Here is a 25,991-nt window from a genome sequence, read left to right on the forward strand (position 1 = left end):
GGTTCAGTATCTACTGAGGCAGGTCTATATCCTTGCAGCTGTCTAGCCACGAAATCACCCATGTCAGCTTGCTGTTGCTTAATGCTTCATTAATGCAAACCAAAGCCATGGTAGGACTAAATTTTCATGATTTGTAGAAGGGGAAATATGGGAATTTTGGGTTATGACAAGTGTCCTCGAGCTGTTATGTCTGGTCAAGCAGTATACTCTTGAAGACGAAAGTGAATGATGGAGCGAACAGATAATTGAGACATATAGGAACTAAGATTGAATCAATCAAACGCAACACTCAAGAGTTGAAATTCTTGAGACCAATCTAAATTACAGAGCCGTACCTCCTTGGTTTCTACATGGATATTTGATGTATCAACAACTAAGGTACACGGAATGGAAGACGCATCACCAACTATAAGCAAACATGCCTCATAAATTCCATTCCCTGGTGGTAAATTAAGTAGTGATGATCTCGGGACTGAGATCATCCTTTCACTCCGCATATCTTGGGTTCTGACTTTCAAGATTAGCCGATGTGCCCTGCCAAGGAGCTCTGATACGTACCTCATATCTCCCACAGCAAGAGCTTGGCGTACACGTGTAGAAGAGACTTGTCCTCTGTCTTTTGAGTCCCCTGAGTCTCTCCTTCCTGGGCCTTGCTTCTTGTCCATCACAGACTTTATGATGTAAGCAGTGATGCCATAATCCTCGCACAGTCTCACTAGCTCAGTGGCATCACCAGACGCTTTATATCCAAATCGGTAATTTTCACCTGTGGAAAAAGGTTTTTGCAAACGATTTACTGTGTGTGAACATACAATGGTACGAGAAAGGAGTGGTTGAGATCTTTTTAAAGTTCACCTGCCACAACTCCGCAGACTCTGAGCTCCTTTGACAGCTTCTCCACAAACTGTCGTGGGGTAAGATGTCGCACGCTGGCAAATTCAATCTCGTGCTCTTCAGGTGCTTTGTTTCCACAATATGATGCCCAAGAGTTAAGCACCCTTTTTCGATCACATTTGGCCACTATTGGAGCCCTGCTTGTACAAATTTATAGTATCAGTAGTCACCATGGGAGAGAGGCCACAAATTGATTAAAAACGAATTTGATGAACAGAATCATATCTAATGTTTAACTATCTCAAAGAACAGGAATCTTAGGTTGGTTTATTTGTCAACTGGAATTTGAACCGAACGACATGTATGCCAAAAGGGAAAAGGGAAGGCATGAATAATACAGGTAAGGACATTACCTAGGCTCCCAGCCAAGTACCTCGGCCATTCCAACAAAAGATAATAGATACGGAGTTCCAATTCTTGAAGCTTGAATCGTAAGCTCTCGATGGCCGATATGCAGGGCATCAAACTTCCCTAGAGCAACAACGCCTCCTACAACATATAAATATAATGCATTAGATGATCACGTAAAAGGGAACATGTAAAAACAAGACGAAGGTTACATAATCTCTGCAAGTATGCACATCAAAGAAAGGCATTGCAAAACCATCAAAGAACTTGAGAGCATAATCATCTATGCTAACATCTACTAAGACCCATTCTTCTACCAAGTCTAATACTAGCGCTCTCTCCAAAGAAAAGAAAGGTGTGACAGTTTCTAGGATGCAGTTGGATTTGAGGGAGTCAAATAAAAACTTGAACGAAGATGCAAAAAACAAGCAACCTAGATACCTGAAACTGGGGATAATCCTTCAACTGGAAGCTCAGGATCATCTTCTCGTTGGCTTCAGAAGGAGATAGCAAAATAACATCACTCAGATATATTCAAAACACATATCTCTCTTTCGAATCCAGAAACATAAATTTCGACAATTTACACAATCTCAGTAGTCTATGATGGTAAGCTAAATTATGAAACTTCACATGAATTGGTCAAAATGCCAACCTTGAATCAGATATCAAAGTGAGGAGAAGAAAATAAAACCTGAAACAAGTGTGAAGGATAGGGATATCTCCGGGAGTCCTGCAATGAGACCCATATGAAGAAATCATCATCCGCTGTTGCAATTTATGGCTAGAATGGTTCGCCATAGCCTGACACGGCCTGCTGATAAAGAGTGAAGAGAGCTGCACAATCTTAGCACCACAAAACCCTAATCCTAATCCAATCGAACTATGATTATGGTGGTGGTCGGACAAATGCTGCAAGACCCGTGAACCTCCGCACAACATGGTTCCGTTCCTTCTCGTGATTACAGATCGGACAAAGCTCGCTCTCACGGTGAGAGACTCTTCGCCGGAGAGCTAAGTCAAAAGTCAAAACACATTGGTCAAATTATATTATATCCAAGAAAAAGTCATAAAACTCTGATTCAACCAGAGTGTTTGGAGTACCTCTCTGATATTTCCAATTTATTCACTCTGCTAAACCAAATAATCAAACATTGACAAGAACATTAAACTGAAACATGAGGTAACGACGTCTCTTTCATAATTGTTTCTCTGTAAAAAGTAATAAGGGACAATTCTCATATATGTTAACAAATTGATCTAAAGGTTTATTTTAAAAAGGGAACACCAGAAGGCACTCTCTGCGCATACTCCACATACTGTCTTCCAAAAAACTGCTTCAAGTAATGTTCCTCATAAGGTATTCTCTCAGCAAAGAACCGCCACACCACAACTGCGAACGCAATCGCTGAAACGGGGTTACACAGCATCACCTGCGTTCCGACTGACCAAACAAGAAACCCGGTGTAACTCGGATGCCTCATGATTTGATACACTCCTTCCGTCACAAGCTTATGATGGTCCTCCTTTCGAATCTTTATAAGGTGTGTGAACGATCTACCTGCTGTGATGATAGCGGTTTTGCGGATGATTTCTCCGGATATAATCATTATAAGACCGAAATTGCTGATCCACCAGTGTTGTTTTAGGCCCGGGAAGAAAACGATTTCGGTTAGGTACTCGAGAACTGAGATTACCATTGCTAATGCATAGTGTTTGCTGATCAAAAGTGAGCTTAAAGTGACTCTGGACTTGCCATGAACGGCTATGGCGAGAATGTATTCCGATGTGTGGAAGAAGATTATCGCTAGGAACATTTGAGTTAACTGTCTGAAACCGGTGTCACTAAATATCTCTGTCATTGATTCTTCACAAGATTTACTCAGACCTGAAACAACAGACCCGAGAAGATTCAAAAAACATCATTAGCCAAAGCTGGGAAACAACAAGCATTTAAGTATTTATTGAAACCCAAATCTAAGGAACAGCTACTCTCAATCAATGTAACAAAATCAAACTAAAACTTATTATAAGTCAGCTCATTATCTAGATAGATGCTTCTGTGGCATCAGCCTCATGATCATACAAGCTTTTCTGATTAAAGTTCTTCTAACACTAAATAAGAATCTTCTTAATCCAACAAATTGATCCATGACATGCTTTCAAAACACAGTTTTTACAGGGAAGATCTTATTCAAAGATTTATAAATTGATATGTATTACACTCTTACTCCTTCGTATACTTGGTAATACTCAAAATTGAACGGAATCAGAAAATTCTAACCACTAATTCCATAACTTATGATTTTCTTTCTTAAAGAATTGAACAGAAACAGTAAATAGCCACGAAGATCTGAGACATACCCACTTAGAATTGACGGCTGCTCCGAGGGTAAATGCGAGAAAGACTGGAAATTTGCCCGAGGCTGACAGTGAGAATCGCGTGGACTTTAGAGGTTAGGAGGAGAGAAGCAAAGTTTACACCTTTGCCCTTTTTTATTCTTTGCTTGCTTTGATTAAAGTATTACTTTTGTAAAACACAAAGATCTCATCATTCCATTAGATCATCACCGATAAAGAAAAAAAAAAGTCTTTGCCTGAATCATAGAGCTTCCGGGCAAAAATCGATGAGAGGAAACGAAACATTGCTGGAGCTCCGATATATCTCAAGAACCAGGCTTCCACTTCTTCTTTTTTTAGGGCTATTGGTTCGAAACGGTTTGATCCAATTTCACTTTTCGGTTTGATCCGGTTTAACTTACTAATGATCGGAAGAAAAAAAAATGTAAGACTAATATGTAGATTTTTTTTTTTCGATAGACTAATATGTAGATTTTTTTTTTCGATAGACTAATATGTAGATTGAGAGACTCCAAGTCACTCAATAGAGTGTCGCATGGTATTAACCGTATAATTTCTATGGTGTTTGAAGGAAGCTACGAATATAAAGATGGGAGGTTTGCTGAAAGCTTTTATTGCAAGGAGTTATCACTCTCTCTACCTGCATAAACGGCTCTGGATAGAAGCAAAGCAAGACAAGTACATAATGCTGGTTACTTAGTTTTTTTTTGGGGGGGGGGGGGGGGGGGGGGGGGGGGAATATTATTTAGTGAGAAGTTAAATTTGGTAAAAGTTTTTGTTTGGAACCTTATTATTTAATCAGGCCCGCTCTGCTTATCCGCGTTCAGATTTGTTTTCTTATACCACGAAAGAGTGTCTTCTCTAACCACTAGAGGATTTTATGGTAACGGTGGTACCTCACATATATTTCTTGGCCATTCATCCCTTTTGTTTGTAATCAAAAACTGGAATCTCAGCTTCACTGACATTACCATAAAAGAATTTAAACTGAAAAAAAAAAAAACTTACAGGACGACCAGAAGTTTTTGCTGTTCTTCTTTAGTTTTCTAAAGATTTTGATTTTTAATGGCTCTGTTTGGCCAGCAAAAACAGAGCTTTTATGGCGTTTTAAAGTACAACAATCAATCAATCAATCAATCGTTCTCTGTTTCTTTCACTCCCCGAAAACAAATTTTGAGATATTCTTAAACCCCCTAAAACCCTAACCAAAACACGCAATTTAAGCTTAAAAATTAACTAGAATTATAAGAGCCCAGGCAAATACTCTCACTCTCCTAAAACACTTTCGATGACATTAAAAAACATAGGACTTCTTCTCTATACATACCAAAAAAGACAAAGACCCTTAATTTATTCAACGTGGGTCGTGGTCGTCTTCCCTCCGACCCGACCCGTTAGCTCCACCCGACAAAGAAGCAAGCAGATTGAGATGATGACCCGGTAGATAATTCCCAACTCTAGCTGCTGAAGCCTCACCCATTGCAGCTGCTGCGGCCGCGGAAGCTTGATGTTGCTGCTGTTGCTGGTGACGGACAAAGAGTGTAGCTGGTTGCTGCTGCTGCTGCGCAAAAACCATCTCCGGTGGAGCTCCGGTTGCAAAGCTCCAAACTTGTCCGAAATCCGGCCTGGCCGGAACAGCCCAAAACCCAGCAGAACCACCACCACCACCACTCATCAACGAAGTCCCCATAGTGTGTCCCACAGTTAACCCTCCTCCGCCGCCGCCACCGTTGGACTCTCCCTCCTCAGCTCTCACAACGCGTTTTCCGAGTGTGAACGGAGAGGAAGTGGAGAGAGAAGCGGTTGAGAAACTAGCCGGAGTAGTGCCAGTCCCAGTTGCGGCTATGATAGAAGGCTCGGCTTGACGGAGGAGCCACTCAATGGTTTGACCGTCGGATTTGTGACCTAACTCTCTGGTCAACTGGAAAACTCGAGCAGCGCAAATGATTGGCATACGAATCCTTCTCCCTCTTCCGTCGACTTTGCTGTGTCGGTCTTTAGAAGGGGGTTTCTTGACGGCGTTAAGAGGTCCTTTGTTTGACGTCGTCTGCTCGATTATGACGCCGTTGGCCACAGCTCCGTCGTTGTTCGCCATAATAAGGGGTTTTGTTAAGTGGGGGATGGATTTCACTATATTATAACTCTATCTCACGAGAAGAAGGAAGAGGAGAAGGAGAAGGAGAAGGAGGTAGTGAACTAATGATTTGAGAGAAGGGGAGGAAGCTAGGCTGGTGGGAGGAGACAGGAAGGAGAGCACATGGCTGGTGGGCTCCACTACACAGCTCACTTCTTCTGCTTTGGTTTTTTTTTTTTTTTTGGTTCAGGAAGAGTTTGAAGCTCACGCGCTTGACCCCGGTGTTGACTGTAGTAGTTAACGTTTGGGACCACGGTCCGGCAGGAGAATTTAAGTTTTTAGGTTTAGTAGTTGAGGTCCCCGTTCGTACTGATCTATATTAGTTGCTTAATTCACAGCCCAAAGCTTAATTAATTAAGTACGAACGTGTAAGCCTTAAGGGGGCGTTATTTAGCGAATAGTATAGGGGAAAAAAAGACTTGTCGTTACTCGTTAGTCGTTACTAGTAGTGCAGAAATAATGTGAATCGTTTTTGGTGCTACCATGTTAACTAGAGAAAGGTTGTTTTAGTCACCGATTAAATTCTTGAGATTTTCTATGAAAAAAAAATAGAGAAAAAATTAGATTGCAATTAAGACAAAAGCTGATTCCAGTTTCTACGATAGTTGAAAAGGTATAGTCGTCTAGGGGGAGTCAGATGTGGAATAAGAGACAATCAATGAGGTTATTGATTGGTGAGTAGACTTTATACCCACACTGATTACGAGTTTTTCATTTTTTAAAATACAATTATTTTTCTTACTATTAGACTATTAGTAGTACCTTTTAAAGTTAGTTTCACATCTATGATCTCGTTAATAACTTTTGATTAGTATGAATAGTTTCTACTTTCTAGTAAAGAAGAAGAAATAGCTCCAATAAAATGACAACTAGGCGCTTTATGACACTGATTACTATTTAAAACCAGTGCGACCCCCACAAAATAATATGCGTTCGTGCGTTCAATTTGTATATATCATAATTCGTAGTAATATTGCCCATTAAGCAATACTAATAATATAATAATTCCATGATTTTGGAGCGTGACATTATCAAAAGTAGTCGTGCCCACCTGGCAGATACGCCGATTTTGATATGTCGTTGCCTTCAGATTTTGTTCTTCTAAATTATTTCGTGGCAACACTCTTTGCAAATTATTTCTATCATCCACATTATACTATATTATCGTGATTTATATGTGTTATGATTATGAGTTATAATGCCTTATTTTAAAAAAAAACCTTCCCTAAACTAACTTCTTAAAGACGTCAAATATACGTGAAGTCAGAAATTACCAAAAGCGGTAAAAGTAAAACCAAAATTAGATGCATCGTAATTTCTCAGTAGTAGAATGAGCTAACTACGACTCACAGCTAGGATTCATTTAAATTTAAATACAAAAAGGAAAAAAACGTTGATTCAAAAGTTAAGAGACAACAAATAGTACTAGTTATTAATGACCGGCTTTCTATTTAGTTGAGTGGATTAATGGGGAGTTGGGGACTTTCTGAATGATTAGTTGTGGGGTTAGCTGGAAAAAATACATATGAACAATTTGTAATGATCACCAATTACCAAAAATGCATATACTCCCTCTGTTTCACAAAGATCGATTTTTTGAGATATTTTTTTGTTCTACAAAGATTGATGTTTTGTAAACTTCAAGAAATAATTATTGAAAATATTTAAAATTTTAAATTGTTATTGGTTAAAAATTAAATAATATCTCTTTAGTTAAAAAAATATATTTAAACTCAATAATCATTATTTTCTTGAAATGTGTAAAAGACTTTAAACATTAATCTAAAACAAAAGAGTATTTGTTTAGAAAAAAAAATAATAATATAGGTGTACGAATCATTTGACAATTGTCAAATGTGTTAAACAGCTGGAGCCCATTCCCATCTGCGTATATTTATGAATTTAATAGAAATTATTATGGGTTGTGGACGAAACTACAAGAAAGTGACACTTCTGTCTTAAAAGAAAGAGAATCAACACGTGTTTCATACAAATATCTCTTTCTTTTCTTCTTCACTTGCCTGATGCCTCCCTAGATTTTCTTAGCTTACTCCACCAATTAGAATAATCCACGTCATCTCGTGTAATAAACTGAGTGGATCGCTTTATCTTCTGCCATATTAGACGTTCCGAGACCAAGCAGCGACCATCGATTTATCCTTTTCCCCCCGTAACATGGATTTAACTTTGGGATACTTCTTTGCAATCTTGTTATTTACAAATCAAAGAATAGAATAGAGATATACGTTTATAATTCACAGGTTAGACCTATCTACTAAAATGTTCAATAGGGTCTTCGGTGAATCTCAATATCAAAATTATCTTCGTAACCGAGTTTTTTACTCGCTTTGTATTTGGTATTTCATATTTGTTTGATAATCATGTGGACGATTCTGACTTGGGAAATATAGGCGTCGTCACTCGTCAGTCAAAATTCTCAAATGACTTGATTTTTCAAAACTATCAAACAAATATACACTGAAACGTAAAGACAAACGCAAACTACCGAAACAATAATCCTAATCACCTGCTTTCTGAAACCGTTACAAACAGCTAACTCATAAAACCAGGTTGTTCTAAGGCTCGCTTGGAATGACATTAAAGAAATGGTAGATCTCTTCACTATCGACTACTCCAATCTCTGTCGAACAAGCTGAGCAAAAGACCCGGTTAACTTTTTCACTCTCTACAGAATCAGTTTCTTGCATCTCCGAATCTCTCCTTCTTTTACCAATCTTCGAGGGCATTCCTTTTTCTTGCAAAACTGTGTCTTTATCTACTCTGCAATTGACCACAAATACTGCCCTGTACTGTGTCACGTACTGCTCGTGCCTGCAAAAGTTTTACTCACTTGTCTCAATTTCCACAGATAATAATTACTAAAACAAGTTCATCTGTCGATTCACACAGCTCAAAGAAGTGCAAAGGGAACAAAATTATAAACAAGACAATATATTGAAGAGAAGAACAAAAAGAAATCCATTGTTTTAAGTCCTTATGTTAGTCTTATATTGCATGAACATTGTAATAGCCTAGGCGGTTGGTAGTGGATAGTACCTAGGGTTCTAGGATAGGGATTAGACCGATAGTAGAGATTTCTCGTTAATTAAAGTCATAAACCGATTTAGATTCTATGAAGATTGTTGTTATGCTTAAAAAGAATATTTGGATTTTCACATGTTGATGATATCTAGAGCCTGTAACAATGGTCAATAATCTCCAAATCAAGTCAACATTCCAGAATCTAGCAAGTTACTATCAATATATTCTCCAGGAAGCAAACACATTGGTGGGGATTAATAATATTGAACAAGGGAATCTAGCAACATTGTGAAATCAAATGTTTGATGGAATATAAACTATCTATGAAGAAGATAAAACATGTGTTATACGGAATTACACAAATGTTGATTTTCTCGTAAATTAGGCCGTGAACAGTTTTGCATCCTATCAAGTTTGTCATTCCTAAATCTAAAGCCTGTAACAATGGTCAAGAATCTCTAATTACAGGATCGAGCAAGTTACTATCATGAAGCAAACACATGTTTCGAGATGAAACAATGGAATACTAGCAGCAACATTGAGAACTCGAATTGATATAAAAAACTAAGAAGATAAAAAAAACACCAAGTTCTAAGAAAATAGAAATTACCTCTGACACTCTAAGCAGACAGTGGTGAAACAAGCTGGACAGCTAAGTACAGCATCAGAAGGACGACCATCTCTCTTGCTAACCATCCAAAGCTCATCTTTATCATCAAGTTCTGAATCATAGAATTCTGGTTTGATGGAGTAATCAATCTCATCGTCATCCGAAACTGTTACATTGTAGTAGACAATACCAAAATTAGACTCATCAAATCAATATATAGACAATAAAAAACTTATTCTTCTGATTCCACATTGTATAAAATAATATCCTTTAACTTCAACGTAACTTGAAAACAAGAACACAAAATCTCGGGAATTGCAAGAAACCCTAGAATACTGAGCAAAACAACTTTTCTTGTTAGGTTTTACGGCGAATGAAAAAAGAGAGCTAAAAGGGGGTTTTATTTTTACCCGTTTTCTGCGAATTGATCGGAGAAGCCATGGTTTTAAGTTTTGATCTTCACACGACACCTCCTCTTTGTAAAGCTCCGGCGGTGCAGCCAAATCGGAGAAGAAGTCAAATTTTAACTTCCACCAGTAGGCTCCTCTCCTCTTAACGCAAGTGCTAATTGGGCTTTCCAGATAAAAAGATATTTGGGCTTTCGGAAAATTAAGAAAGGCCCATTATAACTAACTCCCAAATAAAAGCAAGCTGTGCAGCCACCACCTAAAAGAGCCCAAATCCGCCATCGCTGTTGGTGTTGAGTTCCTGAGCCGTCGTTGTCGTAGTTTTTGTGGTGTGTTCGTTCGTTTGTGTTAAGGAGGAGGAGATCACCACGGGAAAAGGAAACGTGTTAACGTAAAAACGGTAAATCCTCTATTATTTGACTGAATCAGTTTTAGTTACAGTTAGAGAGTTTCAAGTTGGGGTATGTAGAGGTGAATTACGGAAACATCTAAGAGATTCAGATCAGAGTAAAGATTTTTCCCGATATTGGAAGTGTCAGGGAAGCCGTCTGATTTGTCAAAGTCACCGTAAAAGGTGAAACGTAGCCACCGCGTTTCTAGATTGTCGCGCAAGAAACAGCTGCCTGTGAAAATATGCAAAAAACCTAATTAATCTGTTTTTGAACTGTTTTCTTGTGCTGGAAGTTATCAGTTCTAGTTGCAGTAGCAGTTGCCTATCGCACTTTCTATTCACCAGAGGACGGTATTTGCGAAGCATAGTGTCGTTTTCTTTTGTTATGACTCTTGATTCATGACGTATAAACAGGGATCTGATTGTCTAGGGGTACAGTTATATATTGATATGATTTGATGGCCATTAAGTTGATTCTTGAAAACGATGTTCGAGAACGTAACGAGTAATATGTTTGTTAATGTTAGACTATATATGATGATGTCAAGCCTCGGCTTTATGAACCCTTTTTGATTCGTCAAACAATTAATGCAAAGCGTATTAATTCTTCTTCTTTTTTTTTTTTTTTGCAGTTTCACAGCAAAACCGAGTGGCATGGACATCATCAATCAACTTCCAGACGAGTTGCTCATTGGAAAACTATCACTTGTCCCGACAAAACATGCCGTGGCCACAAGTCTTTTGTCGAAAAGATGGCAATTTCTTTGGAGTTTAGTGTCAAACTTGAGTATGATGATAGCAGTCACAGTGATGGCGACTATAAGAGCTTCACTCAGTTTGTTTACAGGAGCTTGTTGTTAAACAAGGCACCGTTTCTACAGAGCTTATATCTCAAGCTTGGTTCCGAGTGTCAAGTCGTAGATATTGGAATATGGATTGACACTGCAGTTTGGTCACCGTGTGCATGAGCTTAAAATTGATGTCCTAAAGAGCGTTTTCATTCGTTTGCCGAGTAGCCTATACACATGCAAAACACTGGAAACCTTGATACTCATGCGTTGCATTCGTATTGATATTCCTCTTTATGTTTGTCTCCCGTCTCTAAAATTTATGCACCTTGATGATGTGGAGTATCCGGAAAAGGATTCCCTTCGGAGGTTTTATCCGGTTGTCCAAAACTTGAAACAACTTATTGTGGAACACAATGAGCTGGACGTCACTCTCGTTGTGCCTTCTTTACGGAAACTAAAGGTGATCAATTTCGGGAGGGGTGAAAAGGGTAATGGGTTGGTGATAGATACTCCTTCTCTCGTCCACCTTCACATTGGAGATAACTTCCTTTACGACTTCCATCGAATTGAGAATATGCCTATGTTGACATGACTCATGGAGTTAACCAAAACTTTATGAAGGCTCTTACTTCGGTCCGCTTGCTTTCTCTGTGTTTATCACTCTCAGAGGTATATACCATATATATTAACAGATTTTAGCTTGAATGTTTTTGTTTGTTTTCGCCCTTTTTTTTTTCTTACTTGTGTAGTTGTTGTTGTTTTTTTTTTTTGGGTTTAATTGTGTGGTTGTTATTGGTGTACAGGTTATGTCTCCTTCTGGCATGATCTTCCACCGTCTTGTTGATCTGGAACTGAATACATGTGCTCAAGGTTGGTGGGATCTTCTCACTCATATGCTCCAAGATTCTCCCAAACTAAGAGTTCTCAAACTCACCGATGTAAGCGGTTTGCTTTATTATGCTTTTGTGTTTACCCTAATAAAGTTCCCGACCGGATATGGGTGTTTGACTCATGTTAACTGTATTGTTTGCTAATTTGGTCTTAGGAACATGTGCTTGGTTTTTCTAGTAAAGAAACCCCGGATTGCTGGAAGCGACCAAATTATGTTCCCAAGTGTTTGTTGTACAGTCTTGAAGCTTTCGAGTGGAATGGTTACAAAGGGGGACAAGGAGATAGTGAGATTGCGACATACATTTTGGCGAATGCTCGTTTGGCTTGTGCCAAAAAATTTCTAGAATCTGATGAGTTTGAAATGGGTTCATCGTTTTTCCGTTGACGTTTTTGCATACCAGCATAGTAAAATAATAAAAAAGAACAGAGGCAACAACACTAGAAAGTAAGAATCAAGTAAGAATCAGACTCGTCCCTAGCACGAGAGGATGTACGAATCTAGGCCGAACCTCTTACTAATATTTATTCAGTCATGCATTTTAATGTATTTAAATCTCTACAAAAAAACCATGTCTTATTTAATCTTGATTTTAAAACTCTTATCAAATTCATTTGTTATTTAATCACTAATTCAATATATGATTTATAAATATTTGTCAGAATCCAATGTTATTAGTTTAGTGGTTTGTTTTTCTTTTTTTATTAAAATTTCGTGATTTATTTTTGAAGTCAAAATTTACGTTATAATTTAAATAGATTTGAATGTATTTGAAAGTAAAGAATATATAGAAGATTAAAGTGTGTAGGTAAAATATCTTATTTTAAAATTCATATGCTTTCATTTCAAATCATTATATTTTTATTTTAGAGGTTGTTATTGGAAAGATGATTTTTAACTGGACAATTTTTGGGCAGAGGATTTACCGTTTAGAGCCACAAAGTCTTTCTCTACAGATTTGCTTCTCTAATAGAGAGATGATTCTAACCCCTCTGGTAACGAATCAAAGTTATTGGGAATGAATATGGTTTGGTTGTTTTTATATGAACCAGCTGTGGTGAAGTTTGTTTTTTTACTATTAATTATAAAATTATAATTACCCAATATTTTTGGAAATAGTTTAAAGTTGTTACCATAAAAAAAAATTATTAAATTTGTAATTGTATATATAATGTAAACATATTTATTTTTGATTAGATATTTATTATTTTTTAATTTCTAAACAAAATAATAATAATTAATTCGGTTTAATACATATTATGGAAAAAATATATATATACGAAAACCTTAGTATATCTTTATTATATATCTATACTATTATCGAAAATAAAAAATAAATTTGGATTTGGCTCGTTTCTCTCTCACTCGCGTAGCGCCGTGTGAGGCGTCTAAGAGTTATTTCGTCTTTTCAAGTAGGCGATGTGGCATTGTGGAAAAAGTTAGAAAAATGTGGCATTTCCCTAAAAAAATATACTACATTTCTTTTAATTAACTCAAATAAAACCATCTATTATATAATTAAGGTTGACTTTTGTCGGCGACAAAAGAGAAGGTTGACTATTCAACTTAAAATCACGTCTGCAAATCCCGCATTCAAACGCGCTTCTCCAAAATTGCATAATCCAAACGCGGTCTTCAGGTGCCAAAAAAAACGAAAGGGTTTAGGAAAAAAAATCAAAAAATCACATTACCAAAAGGGTTTTTGGGGACTGACTGATTTGTGTGTTCTTTCTTCTTCTCATGGCTTTCTCGAGAATCGCACATCTTTGCCATCGATTCTCTAGACAACAACAACAACTTCACAGACCATTCACGACGAAGCTAGATAACACCAGATTCCTCCGCCATCCCAATCAATCCAAGCTTGCCCATAACATAATCGCCATCTTCACAAGACAGCCTTTTTCACCTGACGACCCTGAGTTACTGAGACTCGCTCCAGAGCTAAACACCAAGGTAGTCGAAACCGTCTTGAATGGATTCAAAAGGTGGGGTTTGGCTTATCAGTTCTTCAATTGGGTTTCTAAACAGGATGGTTATAGAAACGATATGTATGCTTACAATGCCATGGCTTCTATCCTATCACGTGCTCGACAAAATGCCTCACTGAAAGCTTTGGTTGGAGATGTTCTGAGTTCTCGTTGTTTTATGTCTCCTGGAGCGTTAGGGTATTTTATTAGGTGTTTGGGTAATGCTGGGCTGGTGGAAGAAGCAAGTTCTGTTTTTGATGGAGTTAGAGAGATGGGTCTTTGTGTTCCCAATGCATATAGTTATAACTGTTTGTTAGAAGCGATTTCTAAGTCCAATTCAAGCTCGGTTGAGTTGGTTGAGGCGAGGTTGAATGAGATGAGGGATTACGGGTTTCATTTCGATAAGTTTACTCTTACACCAGTTTTGCAGGTTTACTGTAACACTGGGAAGTCTGAGAGTGCGTTGAGTGTTTTTAACGAGATTCTTAGTCGAGGCTGGCTTGATGAACATGTTTCTACGATCTTGGTTGTGTCATTTTGCAAGTGGGGTCATGTGGATAAGGCGTTTGAGTTGATTGAGATGTTAGAAGAACGCCATATTAGGTTGAACAGTAAGACGTATTGTGTTTTGATTCATGGGTTTGTAAAGGAGTCTCGGATTGATAAAGCGCTTCTGTTGTTTGAGAAAATGTGTCGGATGGGTATGGTCGTTGATATTGCATTGTATGATGTGTTGATAGGTGGACTTTGCAAGGTTAAAGATCTTGAGATGGCTCTTAGTTTGTATTTGGAGATTAAGAGGTCAGGAATTCAACCTGATAGAGGAATACTTGGGAAGCTAATATGTTCATTTTCTGAAGAAAGTGAATTAATTCGGATTACAAAAGTGATCATTGGAGACATTGACACAAAATCTGTGATGCTTCTTTACAAATCTTTACTGGAGGGGTTTATTAGGAATGATTTGGTGCACGAGGCTTACAATTTTATTCAGAACCTCATGGGAAATCATGAGTCGGATGGTGTGTCTGAGATTATCAAGCATCTTAAGGATTATAATAAAGCAATCCTCCCAGATTCAGATTCTCTTAGCATTGTGATTGACTGCTTAGTCAAAGCTAACAAGCTGGATATGGCAGTGACCTTGTTGCGTGATATTGTCCAGAATGGCCTTACTCCAAATCTTATGATGTACAACAACACAATAGAGGGGATGTGTAAAGAAGGAAGGTCGGAAGAGAGCTTGAAACTCTTGGGAGAAATGAAGGATGCCAGAGTTGAACCAAGTCAATTCACACTTAATTGTATTTATGGTTGCTTGGCTGAACGATGCGATACTGCAGGGGCACTCGATCTGCTGATAAAGATGCGTTTTTATGGATTTGAGCCATGGATAAAGCATTCGACTTTGCTTGTCAAAAAACTTTGTGAGAATGGGATGGCTGTTGATGCTTGTAAATACCTCGATGATGTGGCTGGAGAAGGTTTCCTTGGTCACATGGTTGCCTATACTGCTGCAATTGATGGTGTCATTAAAAATGAGGGAGTAGATAGAGGTTTAGAGTTATTTCGAGACAGATGTTCCAAAGGTCATTGCCCTGATGTGATTGCATATCATGTATTGATAAAGGCTCTATGTAAAGCATGTCGAACTACGGAAGCTGATAACGTGTTTAACGAAATGGTATCGAAAGGACTAAAACCTTCTGTTGCTACTTATAACAGTATGATAGATGGATGGTGCAAAGAGGGTGAGATTGACCGGGTCATGTCGTATATAGCAAGCATGTGTGAGGATGAGAAAGACCCTGATGTTATTACTTATACTAGCTTAATCCATGGGCTATGTGCTAGTGGAAGACCTAGTGAAGCAGTCTCTCGTTGGAACGAAATGAAGGGCAAACATTGCTATCCAAATAGAATTACTTTCATGGCACTTATTCAAGGTCTTTGCAAGTGTGGCTGGTCTAGTGAAGCCTTGGTTTATTTTCGTGAGATGGAAGAAAAAGAAATGGAGCCTGATTCAGCTGTATACTTGTCGCTTGTAAGCTCTTTCCTGTCAAGAGAAAACATCAGTGCCGGGTTTGGGATATTCAGAGAAATGGTTAATGAAGGAAAATTTCCGGTTTCAGTAGATAGGAACTATCTACTTGCTGTTGATGCTACAAATAAGTTTGTGGAAGACTCTAAGACATCATGTTATCTTACAGGTCTAATAAAAAGCGGCAGACTTCCACTTATAGCTATTTTGAGTAGAAAATGAGTCAAACGCCAAACGATGCTAACTGAAACAGCGGACTTACCAAGATTGGTTGCAGAGCTGTTCAGCTGATGATTTGGCATATAAGCTCAGCTTTGAAACCAATAAGAAGCTAGCTTCTTGTTGCTACTCTTGGTCTGATGCCATGGACCCAGCTAGCACTAGCTCCTTCTTACAAGGTATTTGCTCTGGAGCAAGATTTTATTTTGTCTTCTTAACATTATGCACTTAGAATTGAAAAAAAGGTAATAAGAATTACTCTATATGTGTTTGGAATTTGGATCATTAATAGCAATGTTTATATTGACGTTACAATTACTGGCAACCAGGTTTCACAAGTTATCTGTGATGAGAGACTACGCGCAGAGGTTCTGTACTATATGGATCAGCACTTCATTGGCTGGTAAAGCTATGATTTAATCGAAACTGTTGCAGAAACTTCTGACATTCAATACGGGTCCTCAACGAGTGGCTGATAGCTCTGCGCGCAATGTTCAAGCTGAGATAGTTGCATTTGGATCCAGATTGAAGACGAAATTCAAGATACTAATCTGAGATGTATAGCAGGATTAACCAGTTGAATAAAGCAGTAAAAGTTTATGGAATCCAGAGGTCAGCTTTGCTGCTTTGACTGTGTATTTGCTATATTTTTATTTATTTGTAGACAATAACTGGAATCCACCAGTCTATTTAGTTGTTTGTCAACAAACTTTTGCTTTGTAATTTTCCATCAGAACCCTCTCAACATTTCGGGCTAAACTAATCTGAAGGCTCCATCACTTCCTCAACTCAAATATATATCTGCCGGTTTAGCAACCCAGTCGCTGATTGTACCAGACCTGAAATTGATTGAATTATTGAACCAGTAGTTCATAAGGGAAGAGGGGGGAGGGACCGCACCGCAGCTTCTTTGAATTGGGTGAATGGGGAACACGTGGCATGAGATATTATATTTTAAAAACAAATTAAAACTAAAATCAGAAAACAAAAAAACATTAAAAAAACGATAAAATTTTAGGTTTGATTTATAAATAAAATTTAAATTTACATTAAACGAGGTTATATGTGTGTTGGAATTTATATAGAAGAATCACAATTCAGATTCTACAATCAAATAATATTATATGTTGGTTTTAGTTTAGAAAAAAGAATTATGGTTTATAAATAAAGATTATGATTTAAATTTTACAATTAAATGAAATTATATATCGATTTAAGTTTATAAAAAAATAGTTAGAATTAGATTTTACAATTAAATAAAATTAAATGTTAGTTTGGATTGAGATTTCACAATTAAACGCAATTATATGTTGATAAATGAAGTTAGTTTGTTTATTTTTAAAATAGATTTGTGTTGGGCTATTGGGTATAAGGTCATGGCCTTATAGTTGTAGACTTTCAACTCACATATTTAACGATAATTTTCACATATTTAACGATAATTTTGGTTTTGGTGTTATTTATCTCATAGTCATTTGATATCAAAGGAGTCAGTTTAGAAGCTTATGCTTTTTTTGTGAAATTGACTTCGGTGAACCACTGTTGCACAAATGTTATCTACTTGATTTAATGATGACACTAATCATTAGTGGAATCAGTTTCATGAACATATGCGTGTGTAATTTTTTTATTTCTTTAACCCCTAATATTATTTTTGTTTTCAGAAAAGTACATTATGATTGCAAATGCAAAATCTTCCATCAATCATAGAAACGACATTGAAAGATTATGGTTGATGATCCTAACAAGTAACTACTAAAATTAATTAAGAAGATATCCAGGAACTGATAGATTGTATCGGCCACTAACTTACAACATCAATCAGACCTCTATCTAAGATGATGTAAGTTCAAACTATATATTGTAAGTCTTTTGATTAATTAAAACAACATTTGTAAAGTAACTTGTGCATCTTATTTGTAGCCTGATATCGAGAGATTTTGACTTACTGGATGGGATATTTTCTGGTTCGAAGATTTTCCATTGGGTATTGAACTATTGATGCTTTTGAAGAGCACATTTTACATCATATCCGGACCTTACATGTTGCTCTTTCAATCTGATCATTTGTTAAAGTTGAAATTTGTTAATCTGAAATGTCTTCTACTTGTTGTGTAAAGTTTTGATTTCTTTAACCCAAATTCTATTATTTTTGTTTTCAGGAAGTTTACTTTTCTACTGCATAAGAATTGACTCAAGATCATGACCCTTTGCTCCGGATGCATCACACTATGCTATATACAGGATCTGATGACTTGTCCTTTGAATTGCAGGACACTGATGGTGTTGGGTGGGGTGAAAGTGGGTATATCTATGTACCTCGAGGGATGGGGTTAATAGTAAAATTCGTTGTAATGCAAGTGGTTTAAGACTTCAATCTTATGAATACTCTACGTTTGCTTAATTTATGCTTAGGTTTTGGGTTTATGTTTGCTTATGAAAAGCCCTTCCACTACGTAACACTTCAACTTATTATTTTTATGGGATTTTTTGAGAAAGTATTGTTTCATGAGTGTGGATAATGGGAAACAGATATTGAAAGATTACGAATTTCTGATTGATATCCTAACTACTACTATTAATTAAGAAATATAACACTATTAACATTGATTATCCAACTACTAATATTATTTTCCGATCTTAACTACTAATATTGATGATCCTAACTGGATCGGTCTATCGTTTTCTAAAAATTTTAGTATTACTTCTCAAATACCCTCATTTTTTTTTTATCATTTGAGTGTCTCCGCCAGTTAACTACCAAAAAAGAAAGATGGTATTTGTCTCGTTAGCCCATCTAGAAAGGTTAACTTCTTTCTCATCGCTCACTCTGATTTTTTCTTTTTGTGAAATACAGAGACATGATACATGCTGAAAGGGATACTCTTTATTAGTCTATTAGTTAAAGTACTTAACCAACTTGAAAATAGGAAGCAATAATACCACTACTTTCGACTCGCACGTTCCCCTACAGAATCGGACTTAATTGACCCGATTACTCACTAGTCATTGTAACGAAACGGGAACATTTTTACTGAGTTACTGGGTCTCGAATATAATTTGGGCCTAGACTATACCCACATTTTTAATATTTAATAAAGTTGTTGTTCGTTTGGTGTCCCATCGGAGATAATGCTTTTGTCTACCTAATCAATCAATCGAATCGTATGACACGAGGCACATACTTGGGTAATACTGTTATCCAAGGCAGATAATGATTATTGCACTAACAGCATAGGTAGGTAAATTAGTAAAACAAGGCACATGATGATTATTGACCCAGACGGGAAAACCCAAAGTACAGCAATAAAAATGGTTTGTATTGCATCAGAAGTTAAAAAAAAAACAGCCAAGGGCGAGCTTCTTTGTCTTCTATAGAGAGAGCTTTCTACACCTTAGTCATCTTAGCCTTCTTCGTATCTAAAATAAAGGACGAATTCATATGATATGTCACTTTTGTTATCACAAAGCACAAAAAAAACACAAGCAAATTGATGTGTACCTGGGCAGCCTTGTAAGAAACGGCGGTAGCCAAAGCTCTTATCCGGTACAGAATCAACCTTGGCAACTACGTTGCATCCTTCCATGTAACTTCCACTAAGTTCCAGCGCCTTCTCTCCTGCGCCTTCTCCCATAATATAAATTAAAGCTTTGCTGTAAAAATCAACAAAAAAACACAAGTCTTCAGTTTACTAGCATTTTTTAACAAATCACAATTGGAGGAAGAAGCTACAAACCTGTCAATCCTGCTAATAGAAATATCCATGACCTCTCCACATGAACGGAAATGTTTACTCAAGGCACTCTTGAGATCATCCTCAGGAAGGGAAGTGTCATATCCCGTAACTGAAATCCCAAAGCAGCTGCAATATATACATAATAAGAGATGATATTATAATCAACAACACAAAGAACATCATAATCTCCACTGATACAAACACCTCCTAAGAAAAATCGATTTTACCGTCTTTTATTCATAACAGCATTGGAATTTCACGGTAACCTTAAAACCACAACAGATACTTTCCATCCTCCAGCGTCGCTTCCATTAAGTTTCAGCGCCTTCTCTGATGCGCCTTCTCCCAAAATAGAAATGAAAGCATAGCTGTAAGGAAAAGAAAACATGTTTTTAGTTATTAAAAAAACTTGGGAGCTGGGGGAAATCGGACGGAGGGAGAAGCCACAAACAAACAAACAAACAAACCTTTTGAGAACACCGCCAACTCCTCTGGTCAGAGAAATACCAGTGATCTCTCCACATGAAGAGAAACACTTGCTCAAAGAGCGCTCGATATAAGCCTCAGGAAGCGAAGTGTCAAATCCAGAAACAAGAAAAGTGGTGCTTCTGCAATAATGATGATATCAGATATCAACAACACACACACACACGCGTATATATATATATATATATTTATAGATACAACAAATCTACAAGAAAAAGAAAAAGAAAAAATCAAAAATTTACTGGTTTTTTCGTTTGGATTGAGCTCTAAAAGCAGCCGCTTTAGGGCAAAAAGCACTGTCTGGTCCCTGATTAGGCAAAGCATGAACAACTACATTCCACCCTCCCACGTCACTTCCATTAAGTTCCAACACCTTCTGTCCTGTGCCTTCGTCTCCCTGAATCTCCATGAAAGCAACGCTGTAAAAAAAAAAAAAAAAAAGCCAATGTAATATTTAAAACCTTTGAGCTGGAAAATATATATTGGAGAGCATAAAGAAGAAGCCTCAACCATAAAAATAACCTGCTGAGAGTAGAGGTTACAACGTTTCTTGGAATATAAAAAATTTTGATCCAACCACATGAAGCGAAATGTTTTCTCAACGCGCGTGTGAGATCATACTCACCAAGCGAAGTGTCATACCCAGTTATGTTAAAACTTATGCAACTGAAATCATTTGATAAACATTATCAACACACATACACAAGAACATCATCATAAATCAATCTTTTTACAGTTACAAATCTCTTCCTAAAGAACAAAAAAAAACAAAAAAAAAATCATCAATTTTACCTCCTTTTCCGAATGTCTCCATCATCACGACCCATCAATTCCATCCCCTAAGGTACCAAAAAACAAAAAAAGATCTCCTAATCAGAAATTCAAATCTATTTCTTACATAAAGTTCAAACTTGTGAAGCAAGAAACCATCAATAGAGAAACAAACAAGGAAGCCATAAGGAGAAGAAGATTATTACTTTGGCGGCGGATTCTTCCATGAAGGTTTTGGAGTAGCAGCAATAACCACCCTTGAAAGATTTATTTTTCAGTTAGGGATTGAGTTTTTTTTTTCTTCATGTAAAAAAGGGTACATTGTACTCCGACTAAAATAACGGGGGGTTATTTAAAAAGAAATTGGGTTCGTGTTTCGTAAAACTATAAACTTTGAGGACTTAAATCTACAATTTATTTATCCGGTTAGTTGTTAAAACAACCCATTCGATGATTCAAACGAAATCGAAAAGTTAGAAACTTTTGACCATTGTAAAGTGCAAAGTGGAGGTGAATGTTGAAATCATCATCGTCTCTCTTCTTTGCGAACTCGATTCTGCGTCACCGATTCAAATCAATGTCGGAGCTGTACAAAACACACGCCCTCCTGATCACATTTGGTCTCTCCGAGGAAGAGCCTTTCGTTTCTCAAACTCTGTCTTTCTCTGCTCTGTCTTCTTCAGGGGACGTCAATTACGCTTACAGATTCTTGTCGAATCTATCCAATCCTCCGAACTACGGCTGGAATCTAGTAATACGAGGCTTCTCCAACAGCAGAAGCCCCGAGAAATCGATCCGCGTCTATGTCCAGATGTTGAGGTCCGTGTATTCACCTGATCACATGACTTATCCGTTTCTCTTGAAGTCAAGTTCTCGTCTTTCGAACAGAAAACTCGGTGGGTCTTTGCATTGCTCCGTCGCGAAAACTGGGTTTCAGTGGGATTTGTTCATATGTAATACTCTTTTCCATATGTATGGTTCGTTCCGAGACAGAGCTTCTGCGCGCAAGCTGTTCGATGAAATGCCTGTGAAGAACTTGGTCACTTGGAACGCTATTTTAGATGTGTATGCCAAGTGTGGGGATGTTGTTTCGGCAAGACAGGTGTTTGATGAGATGACTGAGAGAGATGTTGTGTCTTGGAGTTCTATGATCGATGGGTATGTCAAAAGCGGTGAATACAACGAAGCATTGGAGATTTTTGATCAGTTGATGAGAGTGGGTTCATCAAAGGCTAATGAAGTCACTATGGTTAGTGTTTTGTGCGCTTGTGCTCACTTGGGTGCGTTAAATCGAGGGAAGACTGTACATCGTTATATACTTGACGAGCATTTGCCCTTAACAGTTATATTGCAGACGTCTCTTATTGATATGTATGCTAAGTGCGGCTCTATAGGAGACGCTTGGGGAGTGTTTTGTAGAGCATTCGTTGAGGAAAGGGATGCATTGATGTGGAACGCTATGATTGGAGGACTTGCGAGTCACGGGTTCATTAGAGAGTCACTCCAACTGTTTCACAAAATGCAAGTGTCTAAGATTAACCCTGACGAGATAACATACTTGTGCTTGCTTGCCGCTTGTTCCCATGGTGGTTTAGTGAAAGAAGCGTGGTACTTGTTCGCTAGTCTTAAGGAAAGCGGAGCTGAACCAAAGAGCGAGCATTATGCTTGTATGGTTGACGTGCTTTCTAGAGCTGGTCTAGTTAAAGACGCACATGATTTTATATCTGAAATGCCGGTAAAACCGACAGGTGCAATGTTAGGTGCTTTGCTCAACGGGTGTATAAACCATGGAAACTTTGAGCTTGCGGAAACAGTTGGAAAGAAGCTTATTGAGTTGCAACCGCATAATGATGGACGATATGTCGGGCTAGCAAACGTTTATGCGATCAACAAGCGGTTTGGTGCAGCTCGGTCTATGAGAGAAGCAATGGAAAAGAAAGGAGTGAAGAAAATTGCAGGACACAGTATAATTGAATTGAATGAAACACCACATAGATTCGTAGCTCATGACAAAACGAATATTCACTCCGAGAAGATCTATGCAGTGTTACAGCTAATTGGAACTCGGATGAGTCTCCTCGATGTTGACTATGATTATACTGAGGACTCTCATTGTTTTTGTTTTTAAGATTTTCATATTTAATTTTCTTAGGTAAAAGTTAAATTAGGCTAAGAAACATGAATGGTTCAAAGGTTCGAGTAGAAAAAATTTCATGGGTTTGTTGTGCAGAGTTAGCAAAGCTAACCGTAAATTCCAAAAATCAGAAGTTTACTTCAGCTGAGTCCAAAGGATCTTATTTCTGATTATTTGGGTGTCAGTAAAAGATTAAAGATGTATAAAGAAATATTTGCTTTACATTTGTTTCTTGTAGTGGATGATATCATTAGACAATGTAACGCAACGAACGTACCGATTTAAGATATGAATATCTTCTCATTGTCAAATCTTTTGATTATCACTCTTCTTCAATTGGAAAAAAAAATCATCTCAATTTAGCAAAACAAACCCCAAAAGAGTGTACAGCCATCAATGGCGTGGAATTAGGGTTTTCTTTTCTTTTTTCTTGTAGGTTTCAAAATGGGAAAGAAAAAAAAAGAAGCGAGAGCTAGTGAAATTCACTTCACTGCTTCAAAAGACCTCTTTCTTGAAAGAGCTCATACATCGCCGATCCAATCTTAGCTGGAGATTCAACAACCTTCACTCCGGCATCATTCAAACTCTTAATTTTGTCCTGAGCCGTACCTTTACCACCGGAAACAATGGCTGCAACAAACAAAAACCAGAGGAGTGCGTGAGAGCACCAGACCAAAAGTAGCAAATCCGATTTACAGAGCTAGATGGCTTATGGAAATACCTCCAGCATGACCCATTCGACGACCAGGTGGTGCAGTAAGTCCAGCAATAAAAGCAACAACAGGCTTCTCAGTACCACTCGCCTGTTTAAATTCACCAAAAACCAAAAATTGAATTTTACTTATACAAATGAAAATACAGAGAGATGAAACAAGTTGAAAGAGATTCGCAATGGCTTTCTTACCTTTATCAATGCTGCAGCATCTTCTTCTGCAGTGCCTCCGATCTCTCCAATGAGAACAATACCTGAAACCGCCAGCCATTTCTTAGTTTTTCAAGTGAGCTACTATATACACTTAAGAAAAGATAGGAACTAACACAATTGAAGCATTCTAAAATAAGAATCTTGTAGCCTAAGAGATTAGGTAAAAATCCAGTTTATCTACTAAATGATCTTTAAAGTTAATCTATCTAGAGGAAAAGATCATTTCCGAGAACCATGAACAAGAATTAAGATAACTCGAGTTTGCAAACATTACCTTCTGTTTGAGGATCAACAAAGAATTTCTCCAGGCAGTCAACAAAGTTTGTCCCGTTAAAGGGATCCCCACCAATTCCTACACAAGTAGACTGGCCTAGACCCACTGCAGTTGTTTGGAAAACCTGCATGGAGTTAAAACGAAAACAACATTTAAGAAAAACAAGGCCTCGTATCAAAGTCCTGAACCAAAACAAAAGCCGTTTACGTATATTTTCAAAAGTTCCATTAGTGAAAAAAAAACAATATTTATGTTCAACCTTCCGTAACGGAGACAGAGGACGAATCATAAAACATAAAAAGACCTTACAGCTTCATATGTCAAGGTTCCAGATCGCGAGACAATTCCAATCTTGCCAGGCTTGTGGATGTATCCAGGCATAATTCCAATCTTGCATTCACCAGGCTTGATAATCCCAGGGCAGTTTGGACCAATCAGCCTAGTTTTTGATTGACCGTTAAGAGCATGCTTTACACGTACCTGAATCCGAAACAAAACAAGTTCCAAGTCAGAGAGAGAAGCACAAGAGATAATTACATTGAAGGAGATACAACAAACAAAAAAATCGAATGCATGATGATGATAATATGTACCAACCATGTCATGTTGAGGGATTCCTTCGGTAATACACACAATAAGATCTAACTCAGCCTCAATACCCTCCATAATAGCAGCAGCAGCAAAAGGAGCAGGCACATAAATCACAGAGGCATTGGCTTTGGTCTCAGCCTTAGCTTCAGCAACAGAGTTGAAAACAGGGAGACCTAAGTGTTCAGTTCCACCCTTCTTTGGTGTCACTCCTGCAACCTATAACAAAAGTAAACACACACACATACACACAAGCTAAATTAGCAAAGCAACTTTTGCTTTAAAGCAATCTCATCTCCAGGATCTTAATGGAACTGTAATCGGAACACCTAATTCGGAGAAGATAAAAAAAGGGAATGATGATTTTTACCATTTTGGTGCCGTACTCAATGGCTTGTTCAGTGTGGAAAGTGCCGTTCTTCCCGGTGATGCCTTGACAGAGGACACGTGTGTTTTTGTCAACGAAGACAGCCGCAGGAGGATGAGGATCCGACGCGAAAGAGCGAGATTGGGTCAACGAAGTGAGAGACTGGCATGACGGGAAAACCTCCGAGCCGCGGCGAGCTTTCGATGAGAGAGATCCGATAAGCCTTGCGACTTGCCTTGACATGATTGATTTGGCTTCTTCTTCTTCTTCTTCTTCTTCTTCTTCTTCTTGGTGTTCTCGATCCGAATCAAGTCGCGAACCCTAAAAAACTGTGTGAAGGCGAGGAAGAAAAAAAAAAGAAATGGGAGCAAAAGAGGAAAATTCAGCGGAGCTTCTTTCCAAAGAATCAGCTGAGTGCTTGCGATCACAAGCCGACAAAAGAGGCTTCTTTTTAAAGGCTACACCTTTAGCCCAAACCCATTATTTCTACATAATGGACTTTTCAGAGTTTTTATTTTTCCCTGATTGGTACTAATTGATTTCAATAAACAAAAACTTAAAAATCATAATCTCAAAATATTAAAAGTTTTTCATCTTTAATTTTCAACAATA

General features: G+C 37.7%; 7 protein-coding genes, 1 long non-coding RNA gene and 2 pseudogenes across 9 annotated transcripts; 4 read left to right on the forward strand and 6 right to left on the reverse strand.

Annotated features, from left to right (window-relative positions):
* Window positions 1-245: 245 nt before the first annotated feature.
* On the reverse strand, window positions 246-2,855 carry LOC147940496 (FAD synthetase 2, chloroplastic-like). Its single transcript, XM_087462887.1, has 6 exons — window positions 2,347-2,855; window positions 1,937-2,256; window positions 1,684-1,736; window positions 1,248-1,383; window positions 856-1,031; window positions 246-766 (listed from the first exon to the last, which is right to left on the reverse strand). Exons 2-6 carry the CDS (start codon window positions 2,182-2,184, stop codon window positions 273-275), a joined length of 1,107 nt encoding a protein of 368 aa, XP_087319013.1. The 5' UTR covers window positions 2,185-2,256; window positions 2,347-2,855; the 3' UTR covers window positions 246-272.
* On the reverse strand, window positions 2,422-3,104 carry LOC104708256 (protein-S-isoprenylcysteine O-methyltransferase B). The gene has a single exon (XM_010424802.3). The coding sequence runs from the start codon at window positions 3,102-3,104 to the stop codon at window positions 2,511-2,513; it is 594 nt and encodes a 197-aa protein (XP_010423104.1). The 3' UTR covers window positions 2,422-2,510.
* A 782-nt stretch (window positions 3,105-3,886) lies between these two features.
* LOC147940497 (uncharacterized) lies at window positions 3,887-4,523 on the forward strand. Its single transcript, XR_015564390.1, has 2 exons — window positions 3,887-4,027; window positions 4,175-4,523. It is a non-coding gene; the product is annotated as an uncharacterized LOC147940497 (long non-coding RNA).
* A 122-nt stretch (window positions 4,524-4,645) lies between these two features.
* Window positions 4,646-6,744, reverse strand: LOC104708260 (transcription factor TCP21). The gene has a single exon (XM_010424805.3). The coding sequence runs from the start codon at window positions 5,696-5,698 to the stop codon at window positions 4,958-4,960; it is 741 nt and encodes a 246-aa protein (XP_010423107.1). The 5' UTR covers window positions 5,699-6,744; the 3' UTR covers window positions 4,646-4,957.
* Window positions 6,745-8,171: 1,427 nt separating this feature from the next.
* On the reverse strand, window positions 8,172-9,924 carry LOC104708261 (uncharacterized). The gene is made up of 3 exons (XM_010424806.3): window positions 9,800-9,924; window positions 9,390-9,555; window positions 8,172-8,569 (listed from the first exon to the last, which is right to left on the reverse strand). The coding sequence occupies exons 1-3, from the start codon at window positions 9,828-9,830 to the stop codon at window positions 8,314-8,316; spliced, it is 453 nt and encodes a 150-aa protein (XP_010423108.1). The 5' UTR covers window positions 9,831-9,924; the 3' UTR covers window positions 8,172-8,313.
* Window positions 9,925-10,841: 917 nt separating this feature from the next.
* On the forward strand, window positions 10,842-12,254 carry LOC104709882 (F-box/FBD/LRR-repeat protein At4g26340 pseudogene; annotated as a pseudogene).
* Window positions 12,255-13,462: 1,208 nt separating this feature from the next.
* LOC104708262 (putative pentatricopeptide repeat-containing protein At5g08310, mitochondrial) lies at window positions 13,463-16,885 on the forward strand. The gene is made up of 2 exons (XM_010424807.3): window positions 13,463-16,276; window positions 16,427-16,885. Exon 1 carries the CDS (start codon window positions 13,608-13,610, stop codon window positions 16,098-16,100), a length of 2,493 nt encoding a protein of 830 aa, XP_010423109.2. The 5' UTR covers window positions 13,463-13,607; the 3' UTR covers window positions 16,101-16,276; window positions 16,427-16,885.
* A 2,402-nt stretch (window positions 16,886-19,287) lies between these two features.
* On the reverse strand, window positions 19,288-21,772 carry LOC104708263 (uncharacterized; annotated as a pseudogene). Its single transcript, XR_015564393.1, has 9 exons — window positions 21,298-21,772; window positions 21,113-21,159; window positions 20,843-20,986; window positions 20,563-20,739; window positions 20,302-20,442; window positions 20,062-20,202; window positions 19,835-19,960; window positions 19,600-19,751; window positions 19,288-19,517 (listed from the first exon to the last, which is right to left on the reverse strand). The product of XR_015564393.1 is annotated as an uncharacterized LOC104708263 (transcript).
* On the forward strand, window positions 21,543-23,547 carry LOC104708264 (pentatricopeptide repeat-containing protein At5g08305-like). Its single transcript, XM_010424811.3, has one exon. The coding sequence runs from the start codon at window positions 21,606-21,608 to the stop codon at window positions 23,217-23,219; it is 1,614 nt and encodes a 537-aa protein (XP_010423113.1). The 5' UTR covers window positions 21,543-21,605; the 3' UTR covers window positions 23,220-23,547.
* On the reverse strand, window positions 23,506-25,883 carry LOC104708265 (succinate--CoA ligase [ADP-forming] subunit alpha-1, mitochondrial). Its single transcript, XM_010424812.3, has 7 exons — window positions 25,383-25,883; window positions 25,022-25,231; window positions 24,734-24,904; window positions 24,425-24,548; window positions 24,130-24,191; window positions 23,947-24,028; window positions 23,506-23,855 (listed from the first exon to the last, which is right to left on the reverse strand). Exons 1-7 carry the CDS (start codon window positions 25,620-25,622, stop codon window positions 23,713-23,715), a joined length of 1,032 nt encoding a protein of 343 aa, XP_010423114.2. The 5' UTR covers window positions 25,623-25,883; the 3' UTR covers window positions 23,506-23,712.
* Between the last annotated feature and the right edge of the window lie 108 nt (window positions 25,884-25,991).

This window comes from Camelina sativa, chromosome 8 (assembly GCF_030686135.1).
Source record: "Camelina sativa cultivar CO46 ecotype springtype chromosome 8, ASM3068613v1".
Classification (NCBI taxonomy): domain Eukaryota; kingdom Viridiplantae; phylum Streptophyta; class Magnoliopsida; order Brassicales; family Brassicaceae; genus Camelina; species Camelina sativa.